A 23,131-nucleotide genomic window follows, 5' to 3' on the forward strand; every position below is an offset into this window, starting at 1 on the left:
ATTACTTACCGAGTGTCACCATTCGACATTGCCATTGCTCAACATTGTTTTCGTCGCGGAACAGCTCAGCAAAGAGCGGCCGATTTCTAACAACTTATTTTTCTGTGAAAACTTCGTAGAACTTCGGAGACATCATTAATATAAATAATTTTAATCGCCGTTGAATAAGAAATGTTTCTTTCACAAGAAATGTATAAAATTACAGTACTGTATTAGACTTACGGTACCTAATTTACATACTGACAGACGATAGTTAGCGTAAAAATCTCCGTAGCGTGGCGCCACGCTAGACGGCGGAAATTATATATTTAATTATAATAAAGTTACAATAAGTTAATATATAATTATATATACAGTACCTAATTTATATATAATTAATATATAATTATATGTACAGTACCTAATTTATATATAATTTATATATAATACTGTACAGACGATAGTGATCTCTCCATAGTGTGGCGCTAAGGACAGCTGGAAAGTAGTTCGGCTGCGCGATGACGTTTTATGTAATTATAGGAGTTTTTACGGGTTTTTATGGATACCGTCGCAATTTTTTCGCAGTTTTATAGGAATTGTAATTATAGGGACTGTAATTATAGGGCGGTCTACTGTAAGCAACTTTTACGCATTCTGATAATAATTAAGCATTTTTTTGAAGACTGTAGATACAAATTAAACTGTTATTAAGCACTTTAATACTCTGTATTAAAAATTATTTATTTAAATAAAACTTTGTAAATATTGTTGTTTTACATTTGTGTATTACAATTTAATTGTTTGGTAGATCATTTTGAACAATTGTTCATGCTCACAGAAAATATATTACAAGACGTATGACTTCCAAAATTTCAGTATAACTTTTTGTAATGCCTTCCAAATATCATCATTAAATCTAGATTATTCATGGCTCAAAAATAGTCTTCAGTCTGAATTTTTCTGTGGAACTAAGTATTCTTCTAAGTAGAATGAAAATTTTTAATGATGTATTTTTTTATATTGAATGCAATTAAATAAAGAGTTTGAATTAAATTTTCACCAATTAAAACTCACTTAAAATAATTTGATCATCAATAATTATATATTTATAAGAAAAAGAAAGGTTTAAAATCTTGCTTTCTTAGTGTCTTAAGAGTTAAAAACAAAGTAGTTATTTTGATGAAAGTTAAACAAGTGCCTATGTCAAATTTATTTTGATTTTGTAAATTGTAAAAATGATAGTTTTACACAATATTTATATTATTTTTCAAGAATTTATTTTCGTTTTAAATATTTTTCATCTAACTTATTTTTAGCTCAAGGTGTTGGAATTTTTCTCATTAATAAACTTTCTCAATTGAAAAAATGGTCTCGTGATAGTGCAAGGTAAGAAAACTAAAAGATGTTTATAATTAATGAAAATATTTTTCAAAAAACTTAAGAATTATTATTATTAATTTTTATCAGCTTTAATCCAGCTACAGTAAAGGAGTCTTATGTCATATCACGCTACATTGATAATCCATTACTCATCGGAGGGAGAAAGTTTGATTTAAGAATATATGTTTTAGTCACTTCTTTTCGCCCATTGAAACTTTATGTGTAAGTATTGCTATTATGAATACTATTTTAATTTGTTTGTTAATGCTTTCTAACAATGAAAACATAATTTTTTTCTTCAGTTATCAATTGGGATTCTGTCGATTTTGCCATGTGAAGTACACTTGCAGCGTTAGTGAATTGGATAATATATTTGTCCATTTAACAAATGTTTCTATTCAGAAACGAGGTGTATGTATAATTTTTTCCACCCTTCTTATATAATATTTTTATTCTACTGTTTATCAATCATGTTTATGATCTGTAGGAAGAATACAATAGTGTTCATGGTGGAAAGTGGACTATACAAAATTTAAGACTGTATTTAGAAGGAATAAGAGGAAAAGAGGTATGATTTGAATATACAGGATGTTCGGAAATTCCCGTTACAAACTTCTAGGACTTGTAGAGGGGAGTGAGTACATAATATTTTGATAGGAACCCATGTCCGGAAACGTACTGTTTCCGTTCTACAGCGGTTTCAATTCATGTTTCATGTTTAAGTCATGTAAAGTTTAAGTGTTAATAAAAATAAATGTACTTAAGTGATAATTGGATGTTTCATTATGTTTCCTTTCGAATAGTTACCTAATAATTGCACTGCATCACAGCTAATTCAAATTCCTCAAGCAGAAGTGGAAGAATTAAACATCTGAATTGAAACCGTCGTGGGTTCCTAATCAAAATATTATGTACTCACTCCCCTCTACAAGTCCTAGAAGTTTGTAACAGGAATTTCCAAACACCCTGTATAATTAATTTAAAAAATAATGTACGATTTCCTGGAATATATATTAATTTTTTTAACCTCTTACTAGACTACAGATAAATTATTTGACAAAATTAACTGGTTAATACTTCATTCCATGAAAGCAGTTGCAGTGAGTATTTTTTATAATTCAGGGTCTTCCAAAAAGAATGCTACCATTTTAAATTACTGTTAATTATTATCTGAAAAGTTTACAATGTACTGTACTCCAATTGGTTGAGTAACTGTCTGTCTGAGTTTCAACTCCCATTTGCATTCAAACATCTTGTCATCTATCACCTCTAGTAAGTATTGTCAATGAAAACTGCAACTTCTCATAGAGAAGGTGTTTGTTCTGTAGTTAGCAAAGTTGGAATCACTCATTGTGCAACATGAGTAATATGCAGGAGCTGTAGAATTGTGGCTGCTATGGGAGAGAAGTGACAACATATATGATGTAGTGAATGTGAGCAGAATTTGAGTATTGGTTGGATGTGTGCTGTGTTACAGTACAAAGTACCCACATTGAGAAATTGTAATGGGCAAATGTAAAACTTGGATAGTTTTCCAATGTTTTAATATACAGTACAATAATTTAAAATGGCAACATTCTTTTTGGAAACCCTATATATATTTATTTTCTGTATTCATTCTGAATTTTTAAAGCAGATTCATCTACTTTTTTCTAGAGCGTGATTGTTAGTGATCGTCATTGTTTTGAATGCTATGGGTGAGTGGATAGTAGTCCAACTTAGAAAACATCAAATAATAATATTGGTAATACAAAAATAGCATGAAGACTTTAGTTTGATACAAAAGATAAGAGTATAATTGTTTTAAGTTATATTCTTTATTTTTCAGTTATGATATCATAATCAGTAATGATTTGAAACCCTGGCTTATTGAAGTAAATGCATCTCCATCGCTAACTGCAACTACATCAAATGACCGAGTACTCAAATCTAAATTGATATCGGATATTCTGAACATAATAGTTCCCCCAAGTGAATTGCCTGAGTGAGTACTGTGAATGTATAATTCAAATTTCTTTTTATATAACATGCATTTTTAAAAATTTATTTGTTAATAATCTTTTAATACAGTGCTCGTTGGAATAGGACTCCAGACAAATCTGCTTTGGGGAATTTTTATCTCCTGTAAGTTAAAAATTTTTAAATATATATGTTTTATATAATATATAAATAATGTATATATTATTTTTTGGTATTTCAGTTATGATGAAGAAGCAGTTTTAGCTGAATCTGGTAACAAAAAAGAGATTTCCAAACAAAAAGGCGAAACGAGTCGTACTGGAACCAGAGGAAAAGAGAAGTCAGTGCCTCATTGGAGATGACATACAAAAAAACGCAGCAAAAAGCAAAATTCTAGTCACAGATAACATTAAACATAAGTTAATTACTCAAATAATTTTAAATTATATCAACTTTAAAACACATTTTACAATTTTCTTAAGCTTAATATAAAGAATTTAAGCTGTTACAATGAAAAATTTACTACTTAGCATTTGTCACAGTATTTAAATTATAATAATATAAAAAATTCTAATTGAATCAATGTCTCTACTCTTGCCTTGTGATGTTAACTTCATCTTTATCTGAAATGACCTTAATGTGAAATGCATTTTTGAAATATATGTTAAAACTGAAGTATTTTAATATTTCACATTTTTATATTTATGTATTTATTCTGCTGTATAAATAAAAAAAATTTGGAGAAGTAGAATATAATATTGTGGATGTTATTTGTATTTGATCAGAACATTTGTTTTAAATTTAAATAGTATACAACCTATATTAAATAAGTACACATAGCTCAGAATTTAATTCTCTTACAATTAAATTTCTTTAATTAATATTTTAATTGTCTGCTATTGTAATCAGTCATCTAATGTAGTGTTTTTCAACTGCTGGTTTGTAGAAAAATATTTGACTGTACTGATGCTGGAGCAGTTGATTAGATAGCATTTAAATAGTCATCTAGAGTTACTGTACATTGTTATGCGCAGTAATGCTAGATAAGCGTATATAAGCATAATTTATTGTTGCATATAATTACTGGTCATGTAAAATTATCCATAATTCTATCAGTCCACAATGAGAAAAAGGTTAAGAAACACTGATTTAATGTTATCAAAATTAGCATGGCCCAGAATGTATAAGTTAAAACACACTTATGAAATCTCTCTTAATGTAATCAGAGCATTTGGTTAGTTTTCACTAATGTTCAGATAAATAAGCATTTTAAATTTCTTTTCATGCTTTGAACCTCAACATGGCTAATCAATGTGTAATCTTTATCATCGTTTGTTCATAATACATAAATTGCTGGCATTTGTTACTTCAATTACATACTACTAACATTGCAAACAGCACTGTATGAATTACAATAAATCTTCAAGTTAAAAATAATGCCATTTTTAATATTAATCTTTAAAACAAGAATTTCCACTAACTATAGTCTTACATACTTGAGTGATAACATTAAGCAATGTATTATAATCACTTAGAAATTTGCCTACACTGATAAGTGGATTCTATTAAACAGTTTAACATAAACAAGTTGAATGAATTACTCTCTATAAAATGAAAAGACAAACTTTAAACAAATAAAACAATTTACAACAAAACAGTCAATCAAGTTATGTTTGATATGTTATTCAAATGCCACTGTGCAAGTCAAAGTATTGAACAAAGCAAGTGTTCACTCTCAATTGAATCATCCTATACTAAAACTTGAAATCTTTATTGTTACTTTTTTCATTTTATTTAAATTAATTCTATCGAGGTTTCTAATATTGACCTCTTAAGCAATATCCCTTAATAACTGGATTGTACCTTAATAAACACCAGAAAATCCAGCAAAAAGTAGTTTAATTATATAAACAAATGTTTTTAACAATTTTAAATTGTCATCTTCAGGTTGAAGAATAAATATGGAAAGTAGAACCCTAAATTTTTTTAAAAAATGAATACAGTTGGATTTTATTGGAGAGAACATATATGCAATAACTGATGCAGTCCTCCAATTTTGCTGGATTTTCTGATATTTATGAAGGTATAATCGACTTCTTAATTTTTAAATTATAAAATTTATTGGTGTTTTGATATTTATAATTATGTATACTCAAAAATTCAACAATAAAATTATATTATTCAGTTTTAATATTTTTGTAAATTTTCCATTTTTAACAAATATATTTTACTTCAAACAAATTTTTATTAAAATTTTTAAATATATGGCAACTATTATTGTTCACATATTTGTTTTTATTTCTAAACTACATTCATCTGGTCCAAATTTATCATTCATTATAAATAAAAAAAATATCTTGAAAACCATTTGGCATTTCTTTAGCTTTACTGTTGATGTATTTGACAAAACGTAACGTATCTTGATCTCTGTAAACTAATGCAAGAGAATTTGTTGACGGACAAATAGATAAAAGCTCTTCATCTTCGTTTTTTGCAATGTACGAAGTAAAACCGCCATAATCCATTTTCCAGTTATTACAATTAAAACATAACAATGAATCGAGAGCATAACCAACATTTTCTTTGTCATCGTCGTGTATTAATGTGTAAAAACCATGTTTCCACTGTCTAATTTCGTAACAGCATTTTGATGTAACCTTCTTGTCTTCTTTCAACGACGATCCGGCCATTTCATTACTCGAAGAAGCATCATCTATTTCTTTCTGAGCATCGGCAATCAATTTATGCAAAGTAAGACCAGTCAGATTAGATAGCATTAAAAACATTGCTTCGGACTGAAAGACCTTGATACATTCCTTAACAATCGTAGGAAAAGTATCTGCATCGAGCTGTTCGTAATTATATCTATTTGCAGGTCCTTTTCTAGTCCAGCACAATTCATTAGCCGCAAGAGCTTTTTCGACTTCCAAAAATTTATCTGTTTGCAAAAAATCTTGTAGTTCTATTTCAGAATCTACTTGAAACTTTTCTTGAACTTCCATTTGAACGTTCGATTCTAGATAAATGGGATTAATCCACGATCTGAAAACAGTTTCACTTATATATTCCGGACTTACAAAATCGTAAGTGGATAAAAAACACGGATTTGATCTCTTCAGCGGAGGTCCATGAAACCATCCGCTAATTGACAATCTCGTCTTATCCAGCGATAAAACTTCTTCCACTTGATGAAAAGAAGTTTCACTCACTTCAAAAAAAACAAAATTATTCCACACCGGCAAGAAAGTCTTGACAATATCTCCTGGATGGCTCTTTTTATCACAATCAAACAACTGCAAAGATCCTCCGTCTTCTTCCTTCCAAGCCGGTACCAAATATAAAATGAAAGCGACACGGCGCTCTTCCAGCTCATCGTCGTGGCACAGGAGAACATCGCCATGACTGTACTGAGAACACGTTATATCCATTTTATCGTTTAACTCAATCCCCATTATTTCACTCAGCAGAGTGCGGAAATCTTCGTACAAGAGCTTGGTCAACCAGTTAATGTATCGAGTGGCGATGTTACTCAAGTCATTCGACTGGTGGAAGGTGTACAGATCGTTATTCTTTTCATGGTAGGTTAAATCCAGCAACTCTTCCTTCAATCTTCTCAGTGACTCTTTCTCATTGATAAACTTGGGAAGAACACAAACAGGGAATGGATCACTGTGAAATTCAACACAGCCATGCTTCATGTAAGTTTTTGATGAGTATGCTTCCTTCAATTTTGATTTAAATTCTTTGGTTAGATAAGAAGGATTTATGGTAATTGGGTTACTCTTGCATCTTGATCTACATATTTTCTTCCTGGATTCCCTGGGTGAGGGGGATGCAGGCCTTTTACTTCCTTGGGAATCACTCATCAGAATTTTACCTATTAACGTCTTAAGTAAGATTAATATATGAATTTTATCTAAATATAGCTTCTTCTACTTCACACAGAAGTTATATCCTTTGCTTTTTTGATAAAATCTTTCTGAACTTTCAAAGTACGTCACACACAGCCATTTCCTACGTAATAATTACGCAGTTATGCCCGGTAAAGATTTTCATTGGTTGTTTAATTCGAATAAAATTATTTTAAAATTGATTACCATAAATATATTTTGTATATTTGTTAATTTTAAAATTTGATATTAATTATAATTAATTAAAATTTATAATTACTTATAATAGTAATTAGAAATATATAAATTATCAATATTGCCATCTTTTGTCTTCTAAGTAGAAATTAAATTTTTTATTCAAATTTTAGCTTTATGTTATATTGTTATACTGCATTTAAATATTAATATTTAAAAATTAAATATTTTATAATTTAAGCATGTTATAAAGTATTTAATATAATATATACAGTAGAGAGTCAAAAATCCGAAATAGGTTTTCTTTTTCTTTCCGTCCTGTCGGTACTAAGATGCCTCTTTTAGCAAGCCCATTATGGATTTGGCCAGACCCACAATGAAGCGGCCGGGTAGTGAGGGACGTGGGACGACATTTCCGGTCGGACCATCACCGAAAATTTCCTGGGAATCTTTCGAACTTCCGGATACGAATCCGGGTCCTCCACATCCGTAGGCTACCACCTTGACCGCTCGGCCATCTGGCCGTCAAATCCGTAATAGTTGGGCCTACAAATTCTCATTGTCGTCCGTCCGTCATTTATAATCTCTAGAACGGAAGTTAGAAAGATAAAATCCGCGAAAGATATGGAAACCTGGGGAACATGAGGCCCCGATTAACTATATGTTTTGAAGTTTTGAATTGAAATACAGTATTGTGATTTCCGGTTTGCATCGGACTTCACGTATTCCAATTCAAAGCCTTTCCCCTGAATAAAGTTAGATAGATGACCGGCAGGACTCTATTGTTAAAGGAAAAGCATGATGTACAGTGACAAGACACTAATAATTTGAAGGTGAAGAGCACCTTCAAATTATTAGTGTCTTATATTTTAAATTAAAAAAACTTGCAGACCCGCATTGTGACCATGTCACAATAAATAATTGCTCGTTTTACATTTTTTCTTCTTTGATATACTGTATTTCATTCCATATTGTTTTTTTTATACTTCTTAAATTTATTCTTATCCGGAGTAAGTATAGTTTTTTACTCTCATATCTACTCGTTGATTGTAAAATCTGTCTCTCTATTCTCCATGTGTCATGACGTTAGATACAAGACATAATTGACTTCGGTAAGCGTAATGTTCTTGGTGTGTATTCCTCCCTCAGAAACCTAAAATAGTTGATATCTGTTTTGAATTTGAATTGTTGTCTTCTGAACTCTGGTATCTTGGACTCCTTTACAAATTTAGAAATAAAAACTATTAATATAAAGTTAAAATTATCGATATTGGTCGGACATTATCACTTATTCTGCCAACAACTAAAAAAATCTAGCACCGAGTTGCTTAACTTTCCCGGCAACATTCAGTGACGCCATCTGTTATCATATTTTTATTTTTAAAACTTTTTATACTTTTAACTACATAAAAAGTCTTTTTTATAAAATTTTTATATAAAAAAGATGTTGTTATAAAATGTCAAAAAGCTTAATTTTGAAGGTAGGGATGGATTTTATAAAAAAAAAATTGTAAATGCTAATACAGTAGACCCCCTATAAAACGGGTTCATATATCATAGTTCGGATTCCTATATAATGGCGAAAAAATTGCGACAGTAATCGTATAATCACGCTAAAAGGAATCGTATAATTCAGTAAAACGTCATCGCCGACTCGTGGCGCGAGAGGATTGGTCGAATCTAGACCAATAGCAGATATTGTACAAACCGTTGAGTTTAAACGAGCAGCGGACCTACTAAAAACCATTTAGTATTTAACGTCTATAAAAATTATATTTATAGTAATGATGTCTCCAAAGTTCAGCGAATTTTTCGCAAAAAAATAATTTATCAGGAAGCACGCGAGCGCCATTCGATGACAATTTCCACGACGAAAACAAGCTTAAGCAATAGCGTCGTCGAACGGTGCACATTCGGTAAGTAATCCTACAATTTTTTGTTTATAGCATAGTTTATGTGTGGCCGGATGGCCGAGCGGTCAAGGTGGCAGCCTACCGCTCTGGGGGACCCGGGCTCGAATCCGAACGGGTCGAAAAAATCCCCAGGAATCTTTCGGGGGGTGGTCCGTCCGTATATGTCGGACCTCGTCCCTCAACACCCGGCCGCCTCATTGTGGGCCTAGCCTAACCCATAATGGGCTTGTTAAAAAGAGACCCTCTTAATGCCCACAGGCGGAAAGAGTTAAAAAAAAAGTTTCTGTTTCTNTGAATTTCTGGCCAAAAATTCATGAACAAGAGCATTGTGAGAAGGTGCATTATTGTGATTTAAAATCCACGAGTTTTCTCGTTACGGATTGGGTTATTTTCTATGAATTGCTTCATGCAAATGAAACAAAATGCTCAAATAATATTCTTTGTTGACAGTTTGGCCAGTTAGAAGGAATTCATGATTCACAACACCATGTCAATCGAAGAAAACAGTCAATATGACCTTGATTTTTGACTCAAGTCAGAACTTTGACATGATCTTTTCAATCTTGCTTCACCTTTTGAGTCCTGTTTCAGTTTCAAAAGCATAGATCTATGTTTTATCACCCATAATGATGCATTTTAAGAATGATTTGTCTAGAGAAAGCATTTCCTCACCACTTGAACACATTGTGTTTGGAAAAAAGTCAACATTTTCAGAATTACTTGAGAAGTGACACACTGCAAGCCGAAATGATCTTTTAAAATTGCTTGATAAGATCCAAATGATACTGGAACATATTCAATAATGCCCCTAATTGTTAAATTAAGACAATTGAACACCAAATCTCTGACTTGAGTGATGTGTCATTCATCAGTCAAAGTGGATGGTCTACCAGTGTGTTGAAACATCTTGTAAGTCTTGTTTTTGATAGATTGTTGTCACCAAAGGCTTTTGCAACATTTCCAATATTTTTGTAGCAGTAATTCTATTGCAAAAACCAAAATTTAATGCATGTTCTTTGCTCATTTACACTTGACATTTTGAAAAATTGGCAGTGCAAAAATTCTTTATGCACAAAACAAGTGTTTATTTGCAAACAAAAGCAGACGATGCCATACAGATTTCTGTTAGATGTTGATGAAATTTGTACCAAACAACGACAGTGCTCTCTTGCATGTGCACAGTTTAAATGAACCATTCCCAGTACTTTTTAATCACAGTAATATTATTGACTTGCTAGTGCTTCAACTCAATTCTTAGTTTGTGTTTAAACAGAAAAAAAACTGTGCCTAGTAAAATATAATTTTCTGTGAATTAGATAAAATTTTAATTAACTGAAGTTTATTTTCATATACAGTCAATTTAAGTTTTGTTTGCAAGAATGCCATTTTGTTATGGAAATGCTGGTTTGTTAGTTTAGATGACTTACAGTAAATTTCTGAGCATATGTTTTTGTTGTATTACTTTTAATGACTTGATGTATAATAAGAAATATTTTTAGGACCTTCCTTCTCTTATTACTCAGAAGAAAGACAGTAATGCATCAGAATCAGTGTATGAAAATGAGATGAAAATTGCTTGGCGATATCAGAATTTACCCCAGTTTGGAAAGGTAATTTTTATAAAATCACTAACTTCTAAACAATAATTCTTGAATTATATAAAATTATCTTCAGACTAGAGATTAAATAAAAATATACAAATTTATTAAAATCAAAATTAACCATGAATAATTCATTACACACATTGGTTATTAAGTTTTCATACTTCTTCAAAAATATAATAATCTGATTAATAAGAATATATTAATAATTAGAATTTTTATTGAAAAAGAAATATGAAAAATATTCATTAGAAAATTAAAATTCTAACATTTTTAGATTTATAATGAAGCTAAATACAGTTGAACTTCCAATAATGGCCACCTGCCAACAACAGTCCCTTCTAAACAACAGCCATTTTATATATTTCTGTCAGTGGTTCTCATTCAGAGGTTTGACTGTACATTTAATTTAACCTTTTGTCAGATGCAATCTGTATTTTAAAACAAGCAGGTGAAACCTGTCCAGGGGACAGACAGTTTTTGCTTCGAGATTAAATATTTACTCTAATTTTTCTTCATTATTATACATTATAATTATTTATTTGAAAAGATAGTACTGTATATACACAAAAACAATACATATAATAAGGAAAATAGGGGAAAAATATATAACATATCACTACTTTGAGCACTATTTTAGTCTTTGGAACCACATTTCAATTCATTTTTATGATTACTTTCTAAAATTTTTTTGTGCTTAGATTGCTTTTATTTTCATCATGTATAGTAGTATTGGCATTTTGCTTCTACTCTTCTGAATGATCTTGAAGAATTCAAGGCATATTTTGTAGTAAGATGAACATATAAAAATATTCTACTTGCAATTGAAAGAGTAAAATTTGCATAGATCAGTAGTAAAAATGAACCAATCTTTTCCTTAGTAAAAAATACAAAAACATAACATAATAGTTGTAACATATAATTTATCAATTATCTATAATACAAAATAAATGTTTGCTTTTATTCAAAAATAAATACAGTGGAACCTTGCTTAATGAGTAATTTGCATAACAACAATTTGTTATGCAAATTATAACAAATTATAATATAAACAAATTAAAATATACAACACATACACTATATAACTTATAAATATAATTGTAAGATTTCATTAGGTAGAAACTCGTGATTAAAATTATCTAAGAGAAATTTAAATTACTTGAAATTGTTTTTAATTTATAATTTTTAAAATTATTTTTTCATTAAAATTTATTTTAGTCTTCTACTGGTCATCAGTTCTGTAATCAGTACAACATCAATACAAAAATGAATCATGAAGTAATATCAAAGTGTTCTCCGACAACAATAGATATCTCTTCTGAAAATGAATCGCCACCTGAAGATAATTCTCAGTTTTTAACAGCTTCCTGTTTCAAAATAGCAAATCGCCTTCAAACAATGATAAAAGATGGATTATTTAGTACATCTCAGTCGTGTTCACAAAGAAACATATTAAGGATAGCAATACATTCATTAGGATCACCATATTGGAAAGAAGAGTACTCGAAAGAAAGATGGGAAACTGATATACTTAGATTTCTCTATTTATTAAAAAGTATGATGAGATCGGCATTTTCAGTCGCTGTTATCAGTGTTCCAGTTAATTTACTTCAAGTAGGTATTTTCCTTTTATTTAAAAAATGTATTGAATTTATTTCAGATTAATTTGGTTTAAAATTTTATTAGAACCATGTTTTGTTGGAAAGGATGCGACTTATATGCGATACTGTGATAAGGTTAGAGGGATTTGATTCCGCAGAAGGTGAAATTCATCCTGCTTTTAAAGATTATAAGGGTAATTATTGCATTTGATACTTTTTACATGTACTAAAGTATTTAAATATAAAATTTTATACATAAATACATAAATATTTCTTCTATTGAATTCTTCATGATATTGTTCTTATGGTAATTTTAAGTAATCCAAAAGCTGTTATTCTTACATCAATGTTTTCTACATTAAAGTCCATAGCACTGGTTAGTCTTTCTTCATTAAAGCATATTAAATTGGTCCAATAGATTTTGATGTAATTTTATAAGGTTAACATTATTGACATATTTAATACATTTTTAAAAGATTCAAATGTTTTATTGAAGGAAAAGAAATCAAGTAAATTGAAGAACTTATTCATAGAAAAAATTTCACATATGATAAAGAAAAGATAAAATAGTTGATAAGAATTCAGAAAATATAGTAAAACCTGCTGAAAATGGAAACTTGTCATACCAGAAAAAGTATTCAGTACCATGTGATTCTGGTTTACATAAGTTTTACTGTACACAGAAAGTAAAGATTGTGTAAACAAAGGTTTAGAAATTCTTATCAAGAGAAAAGTAAATTTTTATTAAAAGATTATTGAAAGATGGGGAAAGTTTGGGAGACATAAGGAATAAAAATAGGATACAGAAGGTACCCCTCCCCATGCCTGGACAGCCATGGTTGCAGATCATTTATTACATGTAAAATTTTGACTAATAAGAATAATAATTAAACATTTTTTGATAATTATTAATCTTTTAGACAAACAATATAGATATAAAAATAAACACTGTATATAAATTCTTAAATAATAATAAATTAATAAAGGTGACAATATTTTTTGCATCTGGGCAACCAACTACATAGGCTAATATTTCAACAGTTTTGCAAAGGATTTCTTCTATATTCATAATTTTCCTTATAATTTGGCTGTGATAACTTCCCAGTAATACTTCCTGATTATGCTTGGAAAAAAATGAGAGTTCTGGAAAAGAATTCTCAAGGATTTTACTTCATAAGTAGTAGGAATGTAACAGACACTTGGTACATGTGCTTGGTCGAGTGGCCAGTGCTGCAAAGCTATTATTCGTGGGATTATGACTGAACACCCCTAAGGCAGAAGCCCCCTAGCAGCGGAAACAGTAGTCATTGTGAGAGTACGAGTACGAGAAGAACCACAGGTTCAGACACTTTGTTATTTGGTCACTTGTTGCTAGGATGTTGGCAAGTGCAAAGCAAGAAGAACGAACGCAAGCCCCAAAATAGATTTGAACCTTGGGTACGGACTCTTGGGTGTTGACCACATTAAACTTGTGCTTGGCTAAGATTCCCATTAGCCGTAACAAGGAGGATTTTTATCATATTTATTAAGATTTGATCTTAGTGTAAGAAATTTAAACTATCAATTTCATAGATTTGGGGAGAGAAAGAAATGTAGGCCAAAGTTTTTAAAAATTGTTTTAGGATTAGGAACCCATTAAAAACAATGAAAAGAATACTTATAAAGCAACATATACAAAATAGAGCTTAAATAAATGGTTTAAAATCTTATAGGTAATCTAATTACACTGTAGAAACTCTCTTCTATTTTTTTTGTTATATGTTAATAGAATAATACAGATTACCAGCAGTAAGAAAGTTAGAATCATTAATGTTAAATATTCTACATATGTTAATGATTGATTTTCTAATGTTTGATAATTATTCAGCACTGCTAATTCTCTTAAATTTTAAGCTAGGTAATGTGTTAATAATATTGCAAATAATAATACTAAAGTAAAAAAGTAGGATAAAGAAGTTAATATACTTTCTGGATTATACATACATACATACCATTTGTGCTTGTCATGAGTGTGGAATAAATGTATTCCACACTCATGACAAGCAAGGATTGTTTGGTTTATTTAGTTAAGGGCTAAAAGTGATATATCATTCCTTTGGTTATGGTAATGTGACACGTGCAATCTGCCAAGGGAGATGTTTCCGGGAGGTCTTTTATGGGGAACTGGTCCCTATTTAAGTGTTATAAATGTGAAGAAAATCCAGAAAACTCCAAGTGGCCAGCCTGTTGACAAGGCACGATCCCTTGACCAACTACCTGTTCAGTGAATTTATCCACTCAGCCACTGGTGGGTGATGAGCAAGGAACAATAGAATATCAACTAGCAAATTTTATCTAATAACAAAGTATAAATAAATAATGCTACAAAATTGTTTTATGAAATTATTTTTTCATCATGTTTTGACAAGCAAGATGTATTGACTATAACACTGAAAATGACAAACATGAGAGATCTAGGAAGAGAATAAAGCAGAAAAAATTGGGTTATTACAGTACATGTCATTAGAAAATAACACTTCAAATAAATTTTATGGCAGAATTAATATGTAATGCTTTAGCATGTGTATAGAATAATTGATATAAAACTGCCAAAGCATGTTCTGTTTAGTTTCATATTAATGTAATGAAGAGGAGGAAGACCTATATGAAAACAAATGAGGGACATTAATACAAAATTAGATATGAAAACAGTTAGTTGGTTTGGTTAATTATTGTTTAGTGTGGAGACATTTAAGAGGTGAGAAAATTCATATAATGAGATATTATGTCAAAAATATCTTGCTTGAAATTATAAACAGTGTGATCATAAAATCACTTCACAGTAGGTGAGGAAAGGGGAGAAGCTTCCAGGAACAAAGTAATGAAGTCACAGGCTACTGGGCATGAGTGACTTTATGATTACACTATGTCAAATTCAAACACAGTAAATCAAGATGCAGGTCCTATTCAATATTATTTGGTAAACCAAAGCATTCTGTAATTAAAAAAAAAGGCTCTAACAAAGATCTTCTTGTAGCCAGGCTTTTATGACTTAGGCAAACAGTTAGACATTTGAATTTTTTCTGTTTTAATTCCTGCAAGATGTTAGAAATATTGATTTTTAGAAAAGAAATCAAGATCATGGGCCAGATATGAAGCTTTAATATTCTGCCAGTTTGCGACTCCTGCACTATATAATAAATGCATTTAACCACATAGTGTAATCAAATACCAAACAAATAGCCAGAATCTTTACGAGGCTATAAGGCTTGAAAAATAATTTAATGGTTATTATATTTAACAAAAGATGGTGGCCTGATGACCTGCCTCCTACCAAGTTGCTTAGTAATCATTTAGTCTTGAAATTATATTTGAAATTGCATTTATATTCCATGAGTTATAAAATGAGCTTATGATTTCTTTTTATATTTACTCAAATTTGATAATTAAGATAGAGTAACAAAAATGTGAGATAATCTTCCAGTTATTAAATTTCCTGTTAAGTCTTTTTTTCTTTGTTTCAATTATTATAAATATATAAAATTTGAAAATGAGCTGATATGTTTTAGTGTTAAAAGAATCAATGCAAAATAGTTTATATATTTTTAACTTAATTATAATTTTGAAAAATGTTTCTTTAAATCTTTAAATTTTCAAATGATTATTGTTTTAAACTCTCCATAAATTATATATAATTTTTTATTAATAATTTTTACTGAAATATGATAAAATTTAGTATTTATGAGGTTTACTATTTCAAAATAAATCTCATAAAGTTTCAATATTGATAACCAGATGGACGAGTGGTTAAGGTGTCGGTCTACTACTATCATGTGGGATCAAATCCGAAAGTCGATCAGTTGAAAAATCCTGGGAATTTTTCGGGAGTGGGTCTGTTTTGGATATTTTGGACTCCTTCTCTTACCACCTGGCTTTTCCAGTTGTGGGTCTTGCTGAACTCACAATGGGTACAATTCATTTTTGATTCTTTCTAACCTGTGGGTCTCTTAGTGCACATAGTGTGGAAAGAATCAAAAGTGAAAACATGTTTCAATATTTTACAAAATATCTGGACAGTTATGGCCAATTTGAATTATCAAATTCATATTCTGTCTAATATACACAGGGAGTCTGATATTAAAGGTACAGGTCAAAATTACACTAACATTTATAAATAAAGAAAATATTTAATACATTCCACAAAAACTACATACTTTTGTGACATAATCGCCTTGAACGTTGAGATATTTATCCCAGATGAAATCCGTTTAGACATCCCTTCATGGTATTGTTGCTTGAAGTAGTCCAGAATGGTATCTTCCAATTCTTCCTGATCTGCAAAGCGTTTTCCCACCAAAAATTTCTTTAAAGGTCTGAATAAATGAAAATTCGACAGGGGCTAAATTTGGACTATACAGAGGATGTTGCAGGACTTCCCAGTTCCACTGTCCCAACCACAGTTTGGTTTGATTTGACATGTGGAGTATAGTCCAGATTTAGCCCCCTCAGATTTTCATTTATTCAAACTTTTAAAGAAATTTTTGGTGGGAAAATGCTTTGCAGATCAAGAGGAATTGGAAGACACTGTTCTGGACTATTTCAAGCAACTAGACAGTACTTGAAGGGATGTTCAAACTAGTGTCATGCTGGGGTAAATGTCTCAACATTTAAGGTGATTATGTCGAGAAATAAATAAAAGTATGTAGTTTTTGTAGAATGTATTAAATATTTTTTTTATTTATAAATGTTAGTGTAATTTTGGCCTGTATCTTTAATATCGGACTTCCCTCGTATATTTATTTTATATTATATATGTTTGTGTTGAGCAATTTGTTATAAATCTCTGATACTTGTATTATTTGTTATTGAATACATTTTTTGATATTTTTAATGTATTAATTATAATGTTTAAAATAGGTCTTCTACATGTGGTCAAAGTACATCACTTAAATTTATTAAAACCTCACAAATTAGACACTGATGATTTGGCTTTTTGTTTCCGGAAAAGGAGTTTAATATTTGAGGTAAAATTTATGTATATTATTTTTTACATTTAATAATAATTGAAATATATATGAAAATAATAATATTTAATAAAAATAAAACATAAATCTTTAATTGTGAACACAAGAAAAACTTAAGAATTGATTTGTTTGAACTTCAAACATTGTTTTTTAAAAAACATTTATGCGACAAATGTGATTTATCAGGCCATTCACAGTACAATCATGCACATGTTAATAAAAGGTACTTATTATTCAAATATTTTTGAGTTTAAAAATATTTTTATTGAAAAGAAATGAATGGTATTAATACATTTTTGAAACTTCCATAAGAATTTCCAAAATTAACAATAGAAGATTCTCTAGTAAAAAATCTTTACTTTTAATAGTTTCTTTACAAAGTATTTGTAAATTAATAAATTATTAAAGAGAATGTTTGGTGATTACATATCTATTTTAAAAATATTAAATTCATTGTATGACCAAATGATTGCCTGATTATATTGGGATGTAGGTGTCATCTCTTGATAAATTTAAAAATTATAATTATAATTAATTTAGAAAGCTCTGGAAGAAAAGAATTGGTCTGAAGTGGAACTCAAACCTGAAACTCCTGCTTACCATATAGTTGGCTATTGCTTTACCCTGGCATGACATATATATACAAATATAAACATTTAATGACCCAGTTATTAGTGATTGCCTGATTATATTGAGCTATATTAATGCTACTATTAATAATTAAATATTAAGCAATTGGCCTAGAGGTAGGAATTAGTTNTAAACTATAAATTTATAATTCTTTTTTCTTTCTTTGTATTTTAGAAGAAGATAAATATGGAAGATATGCAAAATTACTCATGAAACATTTTTTAGCAGAAGGTGTAACAAACAATCATTCAATTTTATTAGCATCTGGAGATGAATCTCCAAAAAAGATTTTGGAGGTATTGTATAATTATATTCCTCTTTTTATAATTTATTTGAGGGGAGTGTTAGCAAAGCCTCTTCTAAGTAGCATATAGAATTGAGTTTGTTTTCAAATTTGATTGGTCATTTTGATAAAAGTTTGCCATTTTACATTAAATGTGATGAATCCAAAAATGTGATAAAAAATGGGGGTTCATGACTTTGTTTTTGAGTGTAGTCAAAGTGACTGTTTGTGCTCACTGATGCTGTTGTGCATGTCTAATGGAAAATTGTTGCCCTAAACAAACAAAGCACAAGAACAAAGCAATTGATGCCAAGCAAATGTAAGGATCTCCTTTCCACAACAGCAAGGGCAGGGATCATCTCTCTGTCAGGCCAGTGCAAGGATTGCCTATCCATGACTGTCAGAGGTTAAAGTGACAATGTCCATGGTTGCTAGCACAAGTGCATGGAATTTGTTTCCTTTTTTATTCCAGTAGTTATTCCACTGCCATGGTAGCAGCAAGTGATTGCTGTAGATGGCCTCCAAAAATACCTCTGATCAAAAGTATTGGGAACGGTTCAATAAAACATAAGATTTAATTTATTCATCAAAATAATTTCCTCTCACAGCAATGCACTTATGCTACCATTTTTTCCAATTCTGGAAATATGCTTTAAAGTTGTTTTTGTGAAACTCCTTTAGGATTTTCAACAAATTTGGTTTTATGGTATCAGTTGACTCAAAATGGTGACCACAAAATGGAAATTTTAGTTGAGGTAACAAGAAAAAGTCACATAGCACCATATTGGTTGAATATGGAGTTTGTGGAACCATAATTTGTTGAATTTCTGGCCAAAAATTCATGAACAAGAGCATTGTGAGAAGGTGCATTATTGTGATTTAAAATCCACGAGTTTTCTCGTTACGGATTGGGTTATTTTCTATGAATTGCTTCATGCAAATGAAACAAAATGCTCAAATAATATTCTTTGTTGACAGTTTGGCCAGTTAGAAGGAATTCATGATTCACAACACCATGTCAATCGAAGAAAACAGTCAATATGACCTTGATTTTTGACTCAAGTCAGAACTTTGACATGATCTTTTCAATCTTGCTTCACCTTTTGAGTCCTGTTTCAGTTTCAAAAGCATAGATCTATGTTTTATCACCCATAATGATGCATTTTAAGAATGATTTGTCTAGAGAAAGCATTTCCTCACCACTTGAACACATTGTGTTTGGAAAAAAGTCAACATTTTCAGAATTACTTGAGAAGTGACACACTGCAAGCCGAAATGATCTTTTAAAATTGCTTGATAAGATCCAAATGATACTGGAACATATTCAATAATGCCCCTAATTGTTAAATTAAGACAATTGAACACCAAATCTCTGACTTGAGTGATGTGTCATTCATCAGTCAAAGTGGATGGTCTACCAGTGTGTTGAAACATCTTGTAAGTCTTGTTTTTGATAGATTGTTGTCACCAAAGGCTTTTGCAACATTTCCAATATTTTTGTAGCAGTAATTCTATTGCAAAAACCAAAATTTAATGCATGTTCTTTGCTCATTTACACTTGACATTTTGAAAAATTGGCAGTGCAAAAATTCTTTATGCACAAAACAAGTGTTTATTTGCAAACAAAAGCAGACGATGCCATACAGATTTCTGTTAGATGTTGATGAAATTTGTACCAAACAACGACAGTGCTCTCTTGCATGTGCACAGTTTAAATGAACCATTCCCAGTACTTTTTAATCACAGTAATATTATTGACTTGCTAGTGCTTCAACTCAATTCTTAGTTTGTGTTTAAACAGAAAAAAAACTGTGCCTAGTAAAATATAATTTTCTGTGAATTAGATAAAATTTTAATTAACTGAAGTTTATTTTCATATACAGTCAATTTAAGTTTTGTTTGCAAGAATGCCATTTTGTTATGGAAATGCTGGTTTGTTAGTTTAGATGACTTACAGTAAATTTCTGAGCATATGTTTTTGTTGTATTACTTTTAATGACTTGATGTATAATAAGAAATATTTTTAGGACCTTCCTTCTCTTATTACTCAGAAGAAAGACAGTAATGCATCAGAATCAGTGTATGAAAATGAGATGAAAATTGCTTGGCGATATCAGAATTTACCCCAGTTTGGAAAGGTAATTTTTATAAAATCACTAACTTCTAAACAATAATTCTTGAATTATATAAAATTATCTTCAGACTAGAGATTAAATAAAAATATACAAATTTATTAAAATCAAAATTAACCATGAATAATTCATTACACACATTGGTTATTAAGTTTTCATACTTCTTCAAAAATATAATAATCTGATTAATAAGAATATATTAATAATTAGAATTTTTATTGAAAAAGAAATATGAAAAATATTCATTAGAAAATTAAAATTCTAACATTTTTAGATTTATAATGAAGCTAAATACAGTTGAACTTCCAATAATGGCCACCTGCCAACAACAGTCCCTTCTAAACAACAGCCATTTTATATATTTCTGTCAGTGGTTCTCATTCAGAGGTTTGACTGTACATTTAATTTAACCTTTTGTCAGATGCAATCTGTATTTTAAAACAAGCAGGTGAAACCTGTCCAGGGGACAGACAGTTTTTGCTTCGAGATTAAATATTTACTCTAATTTTTCTTCATTATTATACATTATAATTATTTATTTGAAAAGATAGTACTGTATATACACAAAAACAATACATATAATAAGGAAAATAGGGGAAAAATATATAACATATCACTACTTTGAGCACTATTTTAGTCTTTGGAACCACATTTCAATTCATTTTTATGATTACTTTCTAAAATTTTTTTGTGCTTAGATTGCTTTTATTTTCATCATGTATAGTAGTATTGGCATTTTGCTTCTACTCTTCTGAATGATCTTGAAGAATTCAAGGCATATTTTGTAGTAAGATGAACATATAAAAATATTCTACTTGCAATTGAAAGAGTAAAATTTGCATAGATCAGTAGTAAAAATGAACCAATCTTTTCCTTAGTAAAAAATACAAAAACATAACATAATAGTTGTAACATATAATTTATCAATTATCTATAATACAAAATAAATGTTTGCTTTTATTCAAAAATAAATACAGTGGAACCTTGCTTAATGAGTAATTTGCATAACAACAATTTGTTATGCAAATTATAACAAATTATAATATAAACAAATTAAAATATACAACACATACACTATATAACTTATAAATATAATTGTAAGATTTCATTAGGTAGAAACTCGTGATTAAAATTATCTAAGAGAAATTTAAATTACTTGAAATTGTTTTTAATTTATAATTTTTAAAATTATTTTTTCATTAAAATTTATTTTAGTCTTCTACTGGTCATCAGTTCTGTAATCAGTACAACATCAATACAAAAATGAATCATGAAGTAATATCAAAGTGTTCTCCGACAACAATAGATATCTCTTCTGAAAATGAATCGCCACCTGAAGATAATTCTCAGTTTTTAACAGCTTCCTGTTTCAAAATAGCAAATCGCCTTCAAACAATGATAAAAGATGGATTATTTAGTACATCTCAGTCGTGTTCACAAAGAAACATATTAAGGATAGCAATACATTCATTAGGATCACCATATTGGAAAGAAGAGTACTCGAAAGAAAGATGGGAAACTGATATACTTAGATTTCTCTATTTATTAAAAAGTATGATGAGATCGGCATTTTCAGTCGCTGTTATCAGTGTTCCAGTTAATTTACTTCAAGTAGGTATTTTCCTTTTATTTAAAAAATGTATTGAATTTATTTCAGATTAATTTGGTTTAAAATTTTATTAGAACCATGTTTTGTTGGAAAGGATGCGACTTATATGCGATACTGTGATAAGGTTAGAGGGATTTGATTCCGCAGAAGGTGAAATTCATCCTGCTTTTAAAGATTATAAGGGTAATTATTGCATTTGATACTTTTTACATGTACTAAAGTATTTAAATATAAAATTTTATACATAAATACATAAATATTTCTTCTATTGAATTCTTCATGATATTGTTCTTATGGTAATTTTAAGTAATCCAAAAGCTGTTATTCTTACATCAATGTTTTCTACATTAAAGTCCATAGCACTGGTTAGTCTTTCTTCATTAAAGCATATTAAATTGGTCCAATAGATTTTGATGTAATTTTATAAGGTTAACATTATTGACATATTTAATACATTTTTAAAAGATTCAAATGTTTTATTGAAGGAAAAGAAATCAAGTAAATTGAAGAACTTATTCATAGAAAAAATTTCACATATGATAAAGAAAAGATAAAATAGTTGATAAGAATTCAGAAAATATAGTAAAACCTGCTGAAAATGGAAACTTGTCATACCAGAAAAAGTATTCAGTACCATGTGATTCTGGTTTACATAAGTTTTACTGTACACAGAAAGTAAAGATTGTGTAAACAAAGGTTTAGAAATTCTTATCAAGAGAAAAGTAAATTTTTATTAAAAGATTATTGAAAGATGGGGAAAGTTTGGGAGACATAAGGAATAAAAATAGGATACAGAAGGTACCCCTCCCCATGCCTGGACAGCCATGGTTGCAGATCATTTATTACATGTAAAATTTTGACTAATAAGAATAATAATTAAACATTTTTTGATAATTATTAATCTTTTAGACAAACAATATAGATATAAAAATAAACACTGTATATAAATTCTTAAA

The 23,131-nt window shown here is 29.6% G+C and overlaps 3 protein-coding genes across 3 annotated transcripts in view; 2 read left to right on the forward strand and 1 right to left on the reverse strand.

Moving 5' to 3' along the window:
* LOC111621007 (probable tubulin polyglutamylase TTLL1) overlaps positions 1 to 4,053 on the forward strand; it is a 20,718-nt gene extending 16,665 nt beyond the window's left edge. The window contains 9 exon segments of the mRNA XM_023363040.1: positions 1,296 to 1,365; positions 1,447 to 1,581; positions 1,662 to 1,770; positions 1,847 to 1,927; positions 2,397 to 2,459; positions 3,016 to 3,056; positions 3,188 to 3,343; positions 3,430 to 3,483; positions 3,560 to 4,053. Of these exon segments, the coding sequence (XP_023218808.1) occupies positions 1,296 to 1,365; positions 1,447 to 1,581; positions 1,662 to 1,770; positions 1,847 to 1,927; positions 2,397 to 2,459; positions 3,016 to 3,056; positions 3,188 to 3,343; positions 3,430 to 3,483; positions 3,560 to 3,680 (830 nt within the window). The 3' untranslated portion in view covers positions 3,681 to 4,053.
* Positions 4,054 to 5,592: 1,539 nt separating this feature from the next.
* Positions 5,593 to 7,363, reverse strand: LOC111621018 (prolyl 3-hydroxylase OGFOD1-like). Its single transcript, XM_023363057.1, has one exon. It carries the CDS (start codon positions 7,182 to 7,184, stop codon positions 5,649 to 5,651), a length of 1,536 nt encoding a protein of 511 aa, XP_023218825.1. The 5' UTR covers positions 7,185 to 7,363; the 3' UTR covers positions 5,593 to 5,648.
* Positions 7,364 to 10,763: 3,400 nt separating this feature from the next.
* LOC111621031 (elongator complex protein 4-like) lies at positions 10,764 to 22,375 on the forward strand. Its single transcript, XM_023363072.1, has 9 exons — positions 10,764 to 10,926; positions 12,136 to 12,531; positions 12,604 to 12,712; positions 17,415 to 17,521; positions 17,708 to 17,744; positions 18,326 to 18,447; positions 20,462 to 20,572; positions 21,782 to 22,177; positions 22,250 to 22,375. Exons 1-9 carry the CDS (start codon positions 10,882 to 10,884, stop codon positions 22,373 to 22,375), a joined length of 1,449 nt encoding a protein of 482 aa, XP_023218840.1. The 5' UTR covers positions 10,764 to 10,881.
* The last annotated feature ends 756 nt before the right edge of the window (positions 22,376 to 23,131 follow it).

This window comes from Centruroides sculpturatus, unplaced genomic scaffold (assembly GCF_000671375.1).
Source record: "Centruroides sculpturatus isolate CEXI.00-Female unplaced genomic scaffold, Cexi_2.0 scaffold245, whole genome shotgun sequence".
Taxonomy (NCBI): Eukaryota; Metazoa; Arthropoda; class Arachnida; order Scorpiones; family Buthidae; genus Centruroides; species Centruroides sculpturatus.

Coding starts and splice junctions, on each gene's coding strand:
- LOC111621018 (XM_023363057.1), bottom strand. CDS start 7,184: ATGAGTGATTCCCAAGGAAGTAAAAGGCCTGCATCCCCCTCACCCAGG.
- LOC111621031 (XM_023363072.1), top strand. CDS start 10,882: ATGAAAATTGCTTGGCGATATCAGAATTTACCCCAGTTTGGAAAG. Junction 17,522..17,707: donor AAAGGAGTTTAATATTTGAG/GTAAAATTTATG, acceptor GTGATTTATCAG/GCCATTCACAGTACAATCAT. Junction 18,448..20,461: donor CTCCAAAAAAGATTTTGGAG/GTATTGTATAAT, acceptor AAATATTTTTAG/GACCTTCCTTCTCTTATTAC.